At 49.3% G+C, this 18,139-nt stretch overlaps 1 protein-coding gene across 9 annotated transcripts in view; it reads left to right on the forward strand.

The window, feature by feature from the left end:
- The first annotated feature begins 8,197 nt into the window (after positions 1-8,197).
- CSNK2A2 (casein kinase 2 alpha 2) overlaps positions 8,198-18,139 on the forward strand; it is a 35,315-nt gene continuing 25,373 nt past the window's right edge. For 8 of the 9 annotated variants that reach the window (XM_036440477.2, XM_036440482.2, XM_036440481.2 and 5 more), the window contains exons 1-2: positions 8,198-8,357; positions 9,000-9,111. In XM_036440477.2, coding sequence (XP_036296370.1) covers positions 8,254-8,357; positions 9,000-9,111 — 216 coding nt within the window. In that variant the 5' untranslated portion in view covers positions 8,198-8,253. The remainder of the gene's footprint in view (positions 8,358-8,999; positions 9,112-18,139) is intronic. The other variant, XM_036440479.2, reaches the window with a different exon arrangement.

Genomic DNA, 18,139 nt, shown 5'->3' on the forward strand with positions numbered 1-18,139 from the left:
CTGGGAGCAGCGATAACAGTCCAAGCACAGTGAGCTTACCTTGTGTCCAGCTCTTGGCTTCAAAATCCTATCCTCCATCCTCCCCTGAAGGGGGCAGCCTCGCCCATTCCCCCCTTGGGGAACCGGTTGATTCAGGCCTGGGGCAGGGAAAGTACAAGATGGGCCTGGAGCACCTTCTGTACCAAAAAGTAAGAAGGTGCCAAAGGATGACGGAGCACATCGAAGGGACACAGGAACCAGCAAGAAGAGCCAGACATCTCAACAGCTAACTGATCATCAAAATGGCCAGTGACGCCCCAGCCGGCTTGGCTCAGAGGTCAGCCTGGAGACTGAAGAGTTGTGGGTTCAATTCCAGTTGGGGACACATGCGGAGATGCTGGCCTGATCCCCCATAAGGGGTGTGCGATCCCCAGTAGGAGGTGTGCAGGAGGCAGCTGATCAATGGTTCTCTCTCACCGTTGGTGTTTCTGTCTCTCTCTCCTCTCCCTTCCACTCTGAAATCAATAAAAATATATTTTAAAAAATAACCAATGACAATAACTGATTATATATAGCTCACTGAATAAAATAAGAATCCACAAGTCCACACCAATGTCAATAAATAAACAGAAAGTTTGAGCAAGACCGGGATAATTACACAATTTCCAAAATACCCCCATAAGATACATATATATATATTTCTTTAAAGGGGGGGCGGGGAGAAAGTAACTTCATGGCGGAGAAATCTGGCAGATGCCACCTTGATGGCCGCAGTGACTGGAGCTCAGACCGCAGGTAAAATGGGACGAATAGAGATTGCATGCTCCCGGTCACCGGAGGGGAACACGGCAGATTTCTGTAATATTTCTGCCGGAATTACATAATCTGGATCAGACCATGAAGAAACATCAGATAACCGCAGACGAAGGAACGGGCTGCAGAGCCACCGGCCTCTGATCTTTGAAAAGCAACGGAGGAGCTATTCCAGTCTAAACCCAGAGAAATTAAAGGAACAGGACAACCTTAACTCTGTGTTGATGGATGTTACCTAGACTTAATGTGGCGACCGTTTCCAATAGATACATATCTCGTTGTACACTTGAAGGTAATATAATGTCAATCATATCTCCATTTAAAAATATATATTTTTTATTGATTTTTTTTTTTTTTTTTTTTTTTTTTTTTTTTTTTTTTTTACAGAGAGGAAGGGAGAGGGATAGAGAGCTAGAAACATCAATGAAAGAGAAACACCGATCAGTTGCCTCCTGCACACCTCCTACTGGGGATGTGCCTGCAACCAAGGTACATGCCCTTGACCAGAATCGAACCTGGGACCCTTCAGTCCACAGGCTGATACGCTATCCACTGAGCCAAACCAACTAGGGCTCTATCTCCATTTTAAAAGCTCTCAAATCTCTGTTTCAGAGTCTTCTAGAGTCTTCTATACACATGTCCTAAGGGAGGAAGAGTGGGGCTGAGCACAGAGGGCACAGGCATATTCATTTGCCCCCGACAATCACAGCAGCTGGTCCTTCTGAAGAGAAAGTTCCTGCCTTAAAATAGTACCAACTGCAGAAACCGGTTTGGCTCAGTGGATAGAGCGTAGGTCTGCGGACTGAAGGGTCCCAGGTTCGATTCCAGTCAAGGGCATGTACCTTGGTTGCGGGCACATCCCTAGTGGGGGGTGTGCAGGAGGCAGATGGTCGATGGTTCTCTCTCACCGATGTTTCTAATTTTCTATCCCTTCCCCTTCCTCTCTGTAAAAAATCAATAAAATATATTTTAAAAAAATAGCACCAACAGTACAATGACAAGCGAATACCTGTGATTTCTCCTGGTGACACACTTACGGGCTTTGCTGTTGTCTCTTGTCTACATTGTAAATGGAAGGAAACGCTGCCTTTTACTTAGCAGTTAGTGAAGCCCTCGCTGGTTTCTCAGTGGTGAGAGCATCGGCCCACGGATGGGAGGGTCGAGGGTTCAATTCTGGGCCGGGGTGCGTGTGGGAGGCAACCAATAGATGTGTGTCTCTCACATCGATGTTTCTCTCTCTCTGTCTCTCCCCCTCCCTTCCACTCTAAAAACCAATGGAGCCCTAGCTGGTTTGCCTCAAAAGATAGAGCATTGGCCTGTGGACTGGAGGGTCCCGGGTTCGATTCCAGTCAAGGGCACATGTCTGGCTAGGTTGAGGGCCCAGTCCCCAGTAGGGAGCATTCTGGAGGCAGCCGATGAATGATTCTCTCTGATCATGGATGTTTCCATCTCTCTCTCCCTCTCCCTTCCTCTCTGAAGTAATAAAATATATATTAAAAAGAAAAGAAATGGAAACCAATGGAAAAAATAACCTTGAGTGAGGACTAACCAAAAAAATAAAAATAAAAAAATAAAGGTTGTTGAAAAAAAGATATAATCTTTTTCATCCGAGTTTATGAAGGCGCTGAGTTTTAACCAACCAGGGTGAAGGACCCCTGGGTGAGCTCCTGGCAGCACAGACATCCCTGCAGGAAGGACCCACAGACAGTCCGTGTCCTAGGAGACCATGCGGGCTGGTCTCAGCGCGAGAGCGCTGGGCATCAAGACAGAAGGGTGGCAGCGAGCTGCCATCTGGAGAGAGAGCCAGACGGACTTGGTGCTGGCGGGGCCGTGGGCGTGGGTGGTGATGCTGAACAATTGGGGAGAGCCGATCGGCAGGGAGAGGGTGGCTGTGGGCAGAGTGCCATGGCTGTGCCCGGGGGCGTGGTGCCTGCTCCCGTAGATTCCAGCCACTCCCCTCCCAACGCCCCCGGGAACTTCCGAGTGGGCCTGGCCCCCAGGAAGCAGGCCTGCCCGCCCTCCCCAACACCCCTCCACCGTCTCAGCACTCCCAGCCCCAGGATTTAGGATCCATCCTGCATTCCGGCTCCTGCCCCTCAAAAATGCAAATCTCTTGTAAAGAGCTCTCATTTACATTTCGGTTTGAATGAGTTGATCCATCTTTCCCAGAGAGTAGTCTCTCCCCCACTCCCCGCCATGCCCTGCCCCCACCTCTTCCCAGAAGCTCAGTGAACTCAAACTTCTCCCAGGCAGACAAGGCTAAAAAAGAAAAGGGGACCCACTCGGAAAACATATGTTTCTATTGCTTGGACAGGCTGGGCCCCGTCCCCTCCTGTCCGCTCCCCACTCCAGGGCATTTCTGGGCGAAGGGCAGAATGGGGTCACACGGTGAGGATGATTTGGGGGGAAATCAGTAAGTGATTTCCCTACACAAGTTGTATGCAAATGCCCCCAGGGGCAGTGCAGCCGGTGGGGCTCCCATGGACACACTTGGTTAACCTGCCGGGGGCAGTAGAGACACCCAGAGGGAGGGTCCGGCGTTCCGGTAGACTCCTGGGGTTACAGAGACAACCCAAGACCCTCCTGCTGACCATGGTTGGGGGCTAGTCCACAGCCTGCGAACCTTGCTTACTTTTTCTGGGCTATAAAGGTAAAACCAACTGAGACCAAGATCCAGACGAAACTGGTTTGGCTCAGTGGATAGAGTGTCGGCCTGTGGACTGACAGGTCCCGGGTTCGATTCCAGTCAAGGGCATGTACACTGGTTGCGGGCACATCCCCAGTAGCGGGTGTGCAAGTGGCAGCTGATCGATGATTCTCTCATCGATGTTTCTAGCTCTCTATCCCTCTCTCTTCCTCTCTGTAAAAAATCAATAAAATATTACCACACACACAATCTTGTCGATTTTTCTTTTACAGTTTTCTTGAGATATAATTCATATACCATACAATTCATTCATTTCAATGTAATGGTTTTTAGCCTCAGGATTTTTGCACCACTCAATGATATTGAACATATATGTAACTTGTCACTACTATTAATCATTTTTTTGAATCACAGTTGGCATTATTTTCTTAGACTATGATCTTGAAACCTCTTAAATTTGGGGAACTAGGCCTTGTGGAGAGAGGAGGTGTTCTTCTGAGGATTTAACATCGTTGTTCGTCTTGGTTTTGGTTTGGTTTTTCTAGAGGGGTGTTTGGATAGAATTTGGAGTCATAGGAGAAGTTGGTATGAAATTGTTGGGTTATTTGACTCATGATGCCTCTTTCACTCTCTCCTATATCACCTGAATGATGCTCACCCTCAAACTCACACACACGGTGTAATTAGGGGAAGTTGATAGTTGATTCTGGTTCAATGAAGAACACTGTCCTCACACACACACACACACACACACACACACACACACACCTGCAGAGCCACCTTGAAATTTATGTCTTCAGTGAAGGTTGCCCATTTTTTAAAAAATTTTATATATATCTTTATTTCAGAGAGGAAGGAGAGGGAGAGAAAGACAGAAACATCAATGATGAGAGAATCATTCATCAGCTGCCTCCTGCACACCCCTTACTGGGGATGGAGCCAGCACCCCGGGCATTTTGCCCTGACTGGGAATCGAACCATTATCTCCTGGTTCATAGGTTGATGCTCAACCACTGAGCCACGCCAGCTGGGCTAATTGCCCATCTTAATCCGCACCACGCACACCGACGGAGGGCTGGTAAGGAGAGGTGGTGCGTCTCCACCAGTTCCATGAGGTGGCCATGCTACCCACCCACAGACCACGCGAACATGCTCCATGCGGCCGCGGGAGGACTGGCTGCAGGTTCCAGGGCTGAGGTCGGAAGCGTCAGCCGCATCCCAGAGCGCGCTGCGCCAGAGCCGTGTGTGGGTGAGCCCTCCGGCAGGGCTGCAGGTGTGGAGCAGGTTACGTTAGATGGGTGTGGAGTGTGGGCTCAGTGGTGAGGATCAGAGGAGGGCGCAGGGAGGGTGGATGGAGTCAGAGGTGGGCGAGGGTGGAGGCAAGGAATGCGGCCCCAATTGGAGGTGGACCTGGTGGTTAGACCAGTGGTTTGCAACCATTTTTAGGTCATGGCTCCTTTGAGAATCTCATGGATGCTAAGGAAAGGATACATGTGTGCATGCGTACACACACACACACACACACACACACACATTTTACACACAGTGTTGGGGGTTTCTGGAACCCGGAAAGTTCATACAAGGATTCCAGTTTAAAGACTTTTGAGCCTCAAAAGGAAGGTGGGGGAGGGTAGGTAGGAGGCATAACCCATGGACACAGACCATAGGTGGAGACATTGGGTTGGGGCGGAGGTGGGCTGGAAGGGGTCAATGGTGGGGATTGGGGGGGTGGGGAAGGGGACATATGTAATACTTTCAACAGTAAAGATTAAAAAAAGAAGAACTGGTCTTGACTAGTTTGCAAAAACTTGTCAGGAAGAAATCCTAAGGCTGTGTTAAGAGATTGAGAAGGGTTCTGGCCGGGCAGCTCAGTTCATTAGACTCTAACCATTAGCATCCAACGTCCTGATACACCGAAGATACCATCCCTGGTCAGGGCTCAAGGACCAACCAATGAATGCATAGATGGGTGAAATACCAAATGGATCTCCTCTCTCTCTCTCTCTCTCTCTCTCTCTCTCTCTCTCTCTCTCAAAATAAGTAAATAAATATTTTAAAAAAGAGATTGAGAGTGTTTGTGTTTTCCTGTGTGCAGGTTTGGGAATTAAATTCCTAAGTCCACTTAGTTCACGAATGCTTCATTTTCTTCCAGGTTTTATTTTCAAAATGGTCAACTCTGCCAAAACATCACAAGCTCCTGCGGCCCAACCGAGTTCTCCAGGAGCCCACGTGTTTCCGCAGAACCATCGGAGGGTGAGCTGTAGATCCGATGGCACTCCTTCCCTAAACACCCGGCAGGTGCCTTCTCAGATCGAGACATTCTCCTGCGAAACCAGTGTATCCTCACCCGCACGACCTGGAACTGGACGGTTATGTAACGTATATCCCCCTCTCCCCTATTCAGATTTCCCCAGCAGTCCCAGGAGCATTCCTTTAGCTGTGTGCTTTTTCCTTCCCCCCTCCTTTCCTTCCCGCCTTTTCTATCCAGGACCCAATCCAGACACATAGATACAAATCTCTCAGGCTCCTTTCATCAAGGACACTACTGCTGACTTTTGTTTTCTTTTGTCATATTGAAAAAAAATTTTTTTTTTTAATCCTCACCCCAGGCTACGTGTCCCATGGATTTTTCAGACAGAGCAGAAGGGAGGGAAGGGGGTGGGGGGTGGGGAGAGAAAGACATTGATGAGAGAGAGACACATTGATTGGTTGCCTCCTCCTGCATACGCACCCTGGGGCTGGGGATTGAGCCTGAGACCGAGATACATGCCCTTGACCGGGAAATTGAACCCAAGACCCTTCAGCATAGGGGGCTGATGCTCCAACCACTGAGCCAAACCGGCCGGTGTGTGACATTGACATTTTTGAAGAGTCAGGCTAGCTGTTGTATAGCGTGCCCAACCGCCCCCCCACCCCCCCGCCCGGTTTGAATTTGTCTGATTGTGTCCTTGTGATGAGATTCAAGTTGAGCATTTTGGGCAGATGCCATGTGCCTTCTTGGTGCATCATGCTAGAGGGCCGGGTGGTCCCTGGTTGAAGATCAGTTTGATTCATGGTTAAAGCGATGAACTCTGGGTTCCCCTTTGGAATTAGTGAGTGAGCTGTGGGGTTACACTGGGTTCACTGAAAGCCTCCGACTGAGGGCAAGTGCTGGGTGAGTCAGGGATGAGCAGACAGACCCAGTCCTTCCTCTCATGCTATTTTTTTTTTTTGCAGTCAAGGAGGCAGACGATAAGTTAGGAAACAAATAAAAAATTGCAAAATATGGCTGCTGGACAGTGTTCTAAGCGTCTTACATGGTTTACTTTGCCTGATGCTCCCCATTGACCTATGTAGTAGGTGCCATCATTATTATTATTTTTAATATATTTTATTGATTTTCCACAGAGAGGAAGGGAGAGGGAGAGAAACTCAATCAGCTGCCTCCTGCACACCCCCCACTGGGGATATGCCCGCAACCAAGGTACATGTCCTTGACCAGAATTGAACCTGGGACCCTTGAGTCCACAGGCCGATGCTCTATCCACTGAGCCAAACCACTTAGGACCACAAATTTGCTTTTATTTTTTTATTTTATTTATCTCCCTCCCACCCCCAATCGCTTTAAAAAATATATTTATTAAATTGATTGGGGGTGCCATGGGTCAACATGAACGTATCGGTGTCAGGTGTGGGCTTCTATGTTACAAACCCTGTATAATTGCACCCTGTGTCCACCACCCAAAGCCAAATCTTCTCCTCCAGTCACCTTATATTTATCAGGACCACCCCCTCTTCTCCCCCCCCCCCCCCCCCCCCCCCCCCCCGCACATTGCTTTTTCATGACAAAGGGGAAAACAGGAACTTCACAGTGAGCACCTCCGCACCCTCACCCGCCCTCCAGCTTAAGCAAGGGGCCGATGTGAACGCTCAGAGGGCGCTTGGGCAAGGGTGGGGAGGAAGAGCGGGGTTTGGGAGGAAGGCTCTGGACGCAGGGGGCAGGGAAAGTCTCGGGATAGACGAGTTTCGATAGGGACAGGGCAGGCTCCATGCGGAAGAGGGGTGTCCGGGGGAGGGATGCACACATCTCGAGGTGGGGAGCCCTAAGAGCGGCTCATTGGAGAGGACTTGATGGGAACAGGTTGGGGTGCAGGAGGTCCGAATTAGGGTCCTTGTAGGAGGTGGGGTGGGTCAACTCCGGATGAATAGAGGGTGGAGGGTTGCCGTAGGGATCCCGACAAGGGTACGCAAGGGGTGAGCAGCAGATCTGGGGGGGGTGGAGGGGTGGGGGCCCTCTGGGAGCCCATCAGCCAGGGAGAGGCGTGAGCTCGGCAGCGGGTCTGGGCGGGGCGCCTGGGGCGGGGCGCCGGTCCTCCCGCGCGGCAGGGGGCGCTGTGGGCCGGGCGGCGCCGGGCCGGGCGGCGGCCGCTCCTGGAGAGAGCGGCCCCTTTTCCGGGTTCCCTCCTCCTCCTCCTCCTCCTCTTTCTCCTCCTCCTCCTCCTCCTCCTCCTTCCTCGCCGCGGCTGCCCCTTTCCCGGCCGGCGGCCGCCGCTGCTGGTGCCGCCGTCGCCGCCGCCTCGGGCCGCGAGCCGAGCAGAGGCCGCCGCGCCGCGCGAGAGCCGCCCGCCCGCCGCCCGCCGCCCCCGGGCCCGGCCGCCCGGCCGCCCGGCCGGCGCCCCCCGCGCCCCCGCCCCGCGGCCCCGCGGCCCGGCCTGGCGTGGCCGCCCGGCGCCGCGCTCCGCCTGCTGCTCCGGCCCGCGGCCCGCCGCCCGCCGCCCCGCGCCCCGCGCCCCGCCGCCCCCGGCGCCCCGCGGCGCCCCCCGGTCCCGCCCGCCATGCCCGGCCCGGCCGCGGGCAGCAGGGCCCGGGTCTACGCCGAGGTGAACAGCCTGAGGAGCCGCGACTACTGGGACTACGAGGCTCACGTCCCGAGCTGGGGGTAAAGCCGCCGCCCCGGCCCCCGCCCCGGCCCCGGCCCCGGCCCCCCGGCCCGGAGGGGGTGGGGGCAGACCGGCCCCGGCGCCCTCTCCCCCCGGCCCCCCTGCCCCCCGAGGGGCGCCCCGGGTGCGGGGGAAGCGTGGGGTCCGGGCCCGGCCTGGCGGGAGGGCGGGAGCGGCCCCTTCGCCCACGTTGGGCTCGGCGGGGCGGGGTGGGGAGGCCACAGCTGTGCCCCCGGAGCCCTCACCATCCCCTGCCTGGTCTCTAGCTCTTTTGAAGTGAGTCTGGATGGGGCCACGTTTTTTAAAAAAAAAAAGACGCCCCGGTTCCCGGAGCCAGGCAGGCGCGAGGCGTGGAGGGCGGGGGTGAGGTGCGGGGCAGGTGCGGGGCGCCCCGCTCCCCCATCCCCATCCCGATCCCGATCCCGATGGGCTCAGAGCAGGGCCTTTCTCCCTCCTCTCGGCTTAGGAGGGAGCCCGCCCGACCCGGGGTGCCTGCTGCCGGCCGGGGCCTTGGGATGCGGAGGGAGTGGTGGCCGGCGGGACAGGCACTTCCAAGGGCTGGAAGCATGGCCGTGGGGGCCCCGTGCTTGGTGGTGAACCCCAAGTCCTGGCACTGATGTGTCCCTCTTTGCCTTTCACAGTAATCAAGATGATTACCAGCTGGTTCGGAAACTTGGTCGGGGGAAGTATAGCGAAGTGTTTGAGGCCATCAACATCACCAACAATGAGAGAGTGGTGGTCAAAATCCTCAAGGTGAGTGTCTTATGAAGTGGCATTGCGACCCCTGTCCTCTCTGCCCCCCACTTTATCCCCCCCCCCCCCCACAGGTCAAAAGGGGACATCCTAGAGCACATGTGTCAAACACAAGGCCCGCGGGCCAAATCCGTCCCGCCAGGCCTTGCAATGTGGCCCGCACCGCGCTGTCATCACTGCACTGCGCTGCGTTTCCATCACAGTGACAGTTTATGACTGTTCAGTAAACCATTCGGCCCGCGATTTAGGCTGGATTTTAGATTTTGGCCCCTTCTCTGATTGAGTTCGACACCCCTATCCTAGAGGGAGCAGTCCCAGCCCTCACTGTCCCATCGCGGGGGTCCGATGTCCCCCCAGTTCCTCCTCCTACGCCATTTTCTTGAGAGAAAAGACGCAGGCCTGTTTGAAAGCTCAGCGTGATCGGTCAGGAGCATCCTTGTTTTGAAATGTAATTCCAGCCCCCCGAAAGCGAAAGTCCCAAAGGGGCTTTTGATACAAAATGAACAGGTATTCAGAAGCAAGAGAAGCCTGATGAGGGAGGTCCCGCCATTCCAAGGGCCCAGTGGCTGGTCCTGCCTCTCGGTGGCTCTGAGTTATTCCCGAAGGAAAGTTGGGAAAACTGGCGGCAGCTTCCAGGATGAGGTTCGCAGCCCGAATAGAGGGAAGTGCCTCCCAGGAGGACGGCTCCTTTCTCCTTTGGGGATAAAAGTTCCAGGTGGGGTGGATGGAGCGAGCCAGCTGCCCTGGAAGAGTTAGTGGTGGTGGTGGTTGTTTTTTTTTTAATCAGCCAGTAAAGTGAAATGGGGAGCAGTAGATGAGTACACTCACAATCGCTAAAGTAATCATCGGAGCAGCAGAGTCTGGGCACGGCGTAGCAGCCGAGTTTGACCTTCTGCCATCTCTCGGATGAAGACGCGTTGTGTTCTTCGTGAGCGTGAGGAGTTGGCTCCATTCTCCTCTCGGTAGCTGGTTGTGTCGCTCTCACGCTGTTTTCTAGAATGTACTAAAAAGTCATTCTTAGAATGGGCGAGGGGTCCTTACTGCCAGATCGCCTGGTGTGCGCGCTTGGAATTCGGTGAAATTTGGAGAAGACGAAAGTGATCGTCTGAGCGCTTTCACAGGTGCACGGCCTCCGGTGTGGACAGTCGGCAGAGGCGCTGAGTGAGAATGTGGGGCCGAGGAGCTGGTTTTGTGTCTGAAGGACAGAGTAGGGCACCTGTGTCCTTGTTTAGTGTGAGGGTCAGGCTTACACTCAGAAAATCCCCTTTCAGAAAAGGGATGGACGCCCAGTGCCACCCTGGCTAATGAGGAGGCGGTGGACAGAGACGAGCAGTTTCCGATGCGGGGAGAGGGAGAGGAGAGTTGATGTTTGAAGATGTGGCGTTTGACTCCCCTCCTCCCTAAATGGGAATTGCACCTACAAAGTCACATGGCCCTTTTTTTTTTTTTTTTCACAAGTACAAATATTTAAAGAAAGGTTCCTTCCCCAGAGGTCAGCTGGGGAAGCATACAGCTTCCTGCTCTATAATGAGGGTAAATGTGAATGTAAGCTACAGAAATTCTTTCTAGGAAGTAAGCAAGACATACATTGAAATTAGCGATATCCCTATTTCACTGCTGTGCATTCAGAAAGATGAGCTGCTTACTCAAAAGCAAATCCGGAAAAACTTTTTTTAAAATATAGTTTTTATTAATTTCAGAGGGGGCGAGAGAAACATCAGTGATGGGAGAGAATCATGGATCGGCTGCCTCTTGCACGCCCCCGCCTGGGGATCGAGCCCACCACCTGGGCCTGTGCCCTGACCAGGAATCCTGATTCATAGGTTGACGCTCAACCACGGAGCCACTCCAGCCCAGCAAAGTTGAAACTTTTGAGTGATGGCAGCATTTTTCAAATGAGTGCAGCTTCCTTTGTTTTGTCTTGTTTTGTTTGTTTTAAAGGAACAGCATTCAGATGTACGCATAAATAACAGTACATTCTTTAGGAGAGCATCACAATGCTCATTAGTCATCCTTGTAGAGGACTTTATAGGGTCCCTTGCTGATAGTTGTCCCTGTTGAGAAGATTTGCACTATACTTTGTTTAGGGAATCCAATATGGAAGCCGAAGGTTATTTTTACGGAGAGAAACCGAAGCACAAAAAAGAACTCTAAGATCACTATGTTGAACTGAGCCTTAGCCAGAACTCTTGTTTCCTATCTCTTCCTGCTGCTTACTGCTCGTTTTAGCGTTGTAACGAAGAGCAGGCTAAGCCCCAGGTTCTGGAATAAGACTGGGGAGGCCCCGTGGAGCTCTGGGTAATGAGGCATTGTTTCTGGTTTCTTCTCGACACGATGCACGTTCTTTTCGGGGTGCGGCATGGACCACCCTGCTTCCTCTGGTGAAAACTTCGTTCACTTTAATGTTTTTCAAAGCGCTGTGACATTTCTATCCAGATTTTTATGTGAAGGATAAGGGTAAGAGGCTGCTGATGGTATTATAGTGGTTTTCTCATTGTTCTGACAGGCTGGATTAAAGTAGATTTTAAAAAAGATTATTTTTTAAGAGTAGTGCATTTATTTATCCAAAGTTGTGCTCTACTCAGAAAAGTTGAAAAAAATTTTTTAATCCTCACCCGAGGATATTTCCCCATTGATTTTCAGAGAGCGTGGAAGAGAGAGGGAAAGAGAGAAATATCAGTGTGAGAGAAACACATCGCTTGATTGCCTCCTGTATACACCCAACCAGGGCATGGGCTGGGAAGGGGCATGCATCCGACGTATGTGCCCTTAACCGGAATCGAACCTGGGACCCTTCGATCTTCAGGCTGACACTCTATCCACTGGACTAAACCGGCTAGGGCAGTGGTCGGCACACTCATTAGTCAACAGAGCCACAGTTTGCCGACCACTGGGCTAGGGCAAGAAGTTGAAATTTTGACTACTAACTACTATTGTGTTTGGTTTTAGGGAATTAGGTCCTTAACAGAGTACCAGCTGCTCACAATTGGGAGAAATCTAGAAAAAGCTTCCTCTTGCTGTAGGCCTAGTATATTTTAGCTGCAGGATATGAGAATGTGTGGGTGATGAATGACCACAGGAGTTTTGTATCGTTTAATTCGAATCAGCAGTAGATTTCTAAGCGTTTTATTGATCTAAACAAATTGGTTACTAAGAGGCTTTAGGAACTTAGAGATTGGGGAGCAGCCTTGCCATTGTGGCTCAGTTGGTGGGGCGTCGTCCTGGGCACCAAAGGGTTACTGATTCAGATCCCAGTCCATCAGCGTCTTACTCTCACTTAGATGTTTCTCTCTCCTCCCCTTCCTCACTCTCAAAAAAAAAAAAAATTGGTGAGAGTAATTTTATCGTCTATCCTGAAGTGAAATTCTGAGGCCAAAATCTTAAAAACTTTCCGTCTATGGGGGTGTATATAGTATATATGTATAATATATATATATATATATATATATATATATATATATTTATACACACACACACATATATAAAACATATGTTATATATTATATATTATATATATATATATATATATATATATATATATTTTTTTTTTTTTTAGGAAGAGAGAATCATTGATTTGTGTATGCACTCATTGGTTGCTTCTTGTATGTGCTCTGACTGGGGATAGAATCCACAACCTTGGTGTGTCAGGATGATGCTCTAACCAACTCAGCTACCCGGCCAGGGCTGGTTATGTCTTTTGTGGCAGAAATTGTTTGGAGGAGAAATGGGGGTGGGAGATGGTAAGGTTCACATAGCAGGGCAGAAAGCCGCTTCAGTGCCTCAAATTCCATCTTCTGATTCTGAAAAACCCATTTTTCACTTCTTTTGAGGTGCTGCTTAGGAAAGATAAAAGCATTTGTCCATTTTGGACAACTTTTAGCATTTTGTGAACACCACTGTGCGTGCATGTTAGCCCTTCTCAGGGTCCTTGGGACCCTTTAAGTTGAACGATTTCCTAATTAGGAGTTAGGAGCTGTGCCATGTTTTTAAAAGCAAGACCCCGAGAGAGCATGCTGCGTGCTTAGGGTCAGGCGACCAGGCGGGGAAGCAGCGAGGTTAGGACTCCTCTCCTGGGAGCCAGGAGGAGCACAGTTAGGACGTTTGCAGGATACTTGCCTTCTTGATGTACTGGGAGGATGGACGCACACTCACCAGAAGTCAGCGCACTTGTCGCTGGTGATTTGGGAGTACTCTTCTGAAAGGAAATACTTTGGTGGCTGCTGAGTGAAATTGGGTACAGATGGGGTCTGATTTATATCCTCAGCAGCACGTTTAATGCACAGTGAAATGTTCCTTTACTTTCTAGGTTTGAATCCTCAGACCAGTGTTTTTACATTTTTAAATCCATACAGTTCCTCCAAGTCTCATGATCACTTGCCATTTTTAAGTTGATGGTTTACTCCTTTAATATATTAGATTTTTTTTAGAGAGTTAAACCATGTGTGAAAATAATGTCTTGATACCCATTTTTATATGTAGAGCATGGCTCCAGATGCCTAATCTCTAGCAGGCGTCTTCAAACTACGGCCCGCGGGCCACATGTGGCCCGCAGAGGAGTCTGATCCGGCCCGCCAGGTTTTTTGGGCAGTGAGCGCAGCCGAGGTGTTACAGTAGGAATTAGTAGTTCATATAGTCCGGCCCTCCAGCTCTCTGAGGGACCGTGATCTGGCCCTCACTTTAAAAAGTTTGAGGACGCCTGCTCTAGAGCCCACTTTAAGATCTGCTGCCTCAAAATCAGGGTGGGATAGTGTGAGAAGTGCTTAAATGGAGAGCAGAAGACGGGTTCTAGAAGCAGCTTGATTTATACTCCTTGGACTTTTTTCTCATCTGTAAAATGGGTATGCCTTTCTGGTTTAACTCAGTACTGTTGGGAGAAGCAGATGAGATATAGATAAACGGGAAGGTAGAGAGAGAGGATGGTGTGCTAGTAATCTACAAAGTCGTTTTCTTTCCTGACGGAGAGAATCTCGGGAAACAAACTGCCTGGATTATGATGTTAATGCCAAAACTTAGAAGCTCTGTGTTCTTGAGCAGTTACTTATACTCGGTGCCTCTGGGTTAAAAATACTCTTTTCAGAGTACTATTAAAGGTGGTTGTTTTTTTATATCCTCACCCTAGGATATTTTTTCCATTGATTTTTAGAAAAAGTAGAAGGGAGAGACAGAGAGACATATCAGGTGATTGACTCCCGAATGCCCCCAAAAAGGGCCAGAAGCCTGCAACCGAGGTATGTGTCCTTGACTGGAATCGAATTCAGGACCCTTCAGTCTGCATGCCGACGCTCTATCCACTGAACCAAACTGGCTAGGGCAGTTCTATTAAATGTTGATTAAAATGTGCTTAAAACAGTGCCTGGCACTTAGAAAGCAATACAAATAATAGCACTACGCCACTTGGGGCCAGTGAATGGTTTTAGGGGACAGAACCAATAGTAGAAGGGATTACAATTCTCATGATGAGATTCAAAAGGCCTGCTGTATGTATCCTCTTTTTAAATAAAATTAAAAAATTAAATCCTGAGAATAGTTACCCTCAAGAAGCTGGTAATGTAATTGGGAAGATGAGACTTGAAAGATTGGGGGGGAAATTGCTATGAAGAAATGACATGTAGCTCAGATAGTGTTCACATTTAGGTCAGTTTAGTAGATTTTAGAGATGCTACCAGGATGAAGTAAATGCCACCATCCAGGCTGCACTTCCTTCCTTCCTTCATCCTGCATTCCTGGCAGCCAGTGTTCTTCATAATTTCTTATTGCAGATGATGAAATTCGTAACTTGGTGGGGCAATCATTGCTTTGGTAATGGAATAAAAAAGTAAATCCAGATTTGGAGGTTCTGAGCTGGAGTCCTGTCTGTCTTGAATTTATCAATTAATTTGAAATGTGAAGACGTTAAAATGGAACTTTACCTATTAGTATTTGCTGGGATTTGTTCTTATACCTTTGATGGTAGATGTTAGTGTACATACCCTATATAATAAAAGGCTAATATGCAAATTGACTGAATGGCAGAACCACTGGTTGCTATGATGCACACTGACCACCAGGGGGCAGACACTGGACGCAGGAGCTACCCCCCGGGGTCAGTGTGCTTCCACAGGGGGAGAGCCACTCAGCCAGAAGCCGAGCTCAGGGCTAGCAAGTGCTGCGGAGGTGGCGGGTGCCTCTCCTGCCTCCGCAACAGCTCTAAGGATGTCCAGCTGCCTCGGGGAGCAGGCCTAAGCCATCAGTTGGACATCCCTGAGGGCCTCCAGACTGCGAGAGGGTGCAGGCTGACTGGGCTGAGGGGCAGGCCTGTACCCACTCCCCCCTGCCCCCATGCACAGATTTTGTGCAGCGGGCCTCTAGTTCAATCATAATTAAATGCTAATAATTGAAATCATTCTCAAATCTGGCTTTTTTTTTTTTTTTTTAATATATTTTATTGATTTTTTACAGAGAGGAAGAGAGAGGGACAGAGAGTTTGAAACATCGATGAGAGAGAATCATCGATCAGCTGCCTCTTGCACACACCCTACTGGGGATGTGCCCGCAACCAAGGTACATGCCCCTGACCGGAATCGAACCCGGGACTTTTCAGTCCACAGACCGACTCTCCACCACTGAGCCAAACCGGTTTCGGCTCAAATCTGGCTTTTTTAAAAAAAAATATTTTTATTTATTTCAGAGAGGTCGGAAGAGATAGAAACATCAATGATGAGAGAGAATCCATCCGCTGCCTCCTGCATGCCCCCTTCTGGGGATTGAGCCCACAACCAAAATATTATACATACCCTTGACTGGAATCGAACCCAGGACCCTTCAGTCCAAAGGCCAATGCTCTAACCACTGAACCAAACCAGCTAGGGCCTGGCTTTTTAAAAAGTAGCTCTGAGTAACGAAATAGGAGAGATTACTGTCAACTTTTGTGTTTCCAAGTATGCTGTTACTAAACGTGTCTTTTGTTTTAAAATTTGGTAGTGTTGGTACATAGGGATAGAGAAAAAGTACCTTAGTCTTGGATTACATCAAACAAGGTTCTAAATAGCTGGGACTCTTCACCGTGTGGGCAGAAACCTGAAAAGGCCCTTCCTTCCTTCCCTCCCCCCCTTTCCTTCTTTCCTTCCTTCCTTCCTTCATTTTCAGAGCTTATGTACAGAAAATTTTACATTAGTTTTCCCGTTAAATATTCTCTCTAGGTGTGTGCCAAAATTCATTTATTTTGAAGCTTTAAGTTAATACTGTATTTCTTTTTGAAAGCTATGTGTCATTTTCTCTACTAGACTTTGAGTAAAAAACCAAATTTTTGTTGTTTGGAAAATAGCTAAGCTGATTCAGTTAGAATCTTTTTTCTTTCTTTTTTATTGTTTAAAATATTACAAATCAGTTAGAGTCTTTTAAACTCATAATCTTGGTCTTGTAATAAATGAACCTTAGTTGGGAGAGACTTTCTAGCCTGCGAGATGAAATGATGAGATTGTCATGGGAAATGGATGTATTTTCTCCCCGGGCTGTTACTGACGGTGAATGAGTGCGAACACTGGGCTAGAGAGGCAGAGCATCCTCATTCCTGTAAAACTCATGATCTGCTTTCCTTAGGGTGCCAGGGTGCCCCCTCACCAATCCCCTCTGTCTCTCTCCAGTTCTATTTGTAGAATTGAAGTGACCGCTTTCCCTCCCTCAGAGCACGTTGGTTCTGTAGCTTCTGCAGCGTCTCCCAGGTTCCGGGGACTGTGCTGAGGCTGGAGGGTGTCACCTGTGTCCGGTTCCTGTGGAGGGCATGCCCTGGGCTGGAGGTCACTTTGCTTTTCACAATCCCCTGGTTCTCTCAGTAGGCTAGGCCTCCAGCTGCTGTGTGACTCCGCCCTGCCGTCCCCAGCCTCCTGTTTGAGAAGCTGTTAGACAGGTGACATGTGAGCCGCAAACTATGTTCGCGTGCTCTGTAAGTTACCTTTAGACAGAATGAGAGAGATCTCCATCTTGCCCAGGAACAAGGTGCCTGTCTGACCTGTTGCTGAATAATAGGAGAGCCAAGCAAAGCTCTGCATGTGGCACCAGGATAAAAGCTCATTAATGGTCACCCTGCACAGCTCACCGGTAGGAAGGAGGGCTTTGGTGTATACAGGCTTCTGGCTGTGGCCGATTTTTTCAGAGTTGTTATTTTTAGTCCTCTTCTGGGGATATGTTGTTATTGATATTAGAAAGAGAGGAATCTCAATGTGAGAGAGAAGTATTGATCGGTTGCCTCCCACATGTGCCCTGACCAGGAATTGAACCCGCAACCTTTTGTGTACGGCACAACACCCCAACCCACTGAGCCACCCAGCCAGGCCTGTCGTGGTTTTGTCTGTCTTGTTTCTTGTTACCACTCCCACAGATCTGCGATTGCTTTCCTCAAGTGGATGACAAAACTAGAATTTTCTTACATTGACTGTACTGGTAGCATTGGCAGAATTTATAGATGATGATAACTAGCCTTTGTTTTTCTTTAAACTTTTTGACGTAATTTCAGACCTGCAGAAGAGTTGCAAGAATTCTTATATATTTTTCACCCACATTTCTCAAATGTTAACATTTGCTTTATTCTTCTCTTTCATACATGCGTGCGCAAACACACACACATCTCTGTGTGTGTATTTATACTTATTTTACTTATTTTTTAAAAGTGCTTGAGAGTAAATTGCCATCATCCTTCCTTTTGTGTGTGTTTCTAAAATCAAGGACAACTTCTTACATAACCCACAGTGCCAGAATCAAAAATCAGAAATTAGCATTGGTATGATGCTGTTAGCTAACTTTGTCCCCATTCACAATTATCAGTTGTTCTTATATGTTCTTTATATAAAAGAAAATCCCAGATCATGTGTTGCATTCAGTTGTCTTATCTTTTTAGTCGGGAACAGTTGTTCAGACTACTTACTCTGTAGAAGGTCCTTCTGTGGCTTCAGGTTTGAAAGCTTCATTTTCCCAGAGTTGAGCCCCTAATGATGAAACTGGGAATGAGGAAGAAGATGGCTCAGTGGAGGTGGGGAAGGGACACCGTGGCCAG

This window comes from Pipistrellus kuhlii, unplaced genomic scaffold (genome assembly GCF_014108245.1).
Source record: "Pipistrellus kuhlii isolate mPipKuh1 unplaced genomic scaffold, mPipKuh1.p scaffold_m20_p_17, whole genome shotgun sequence".
Lineage (NCBI taxonomy): Eukaryota > Metazoa > Chordata > Mammalia > Chiroptera > Vespertilionidae > Pipistrellus > Pipistrellus kuhlii.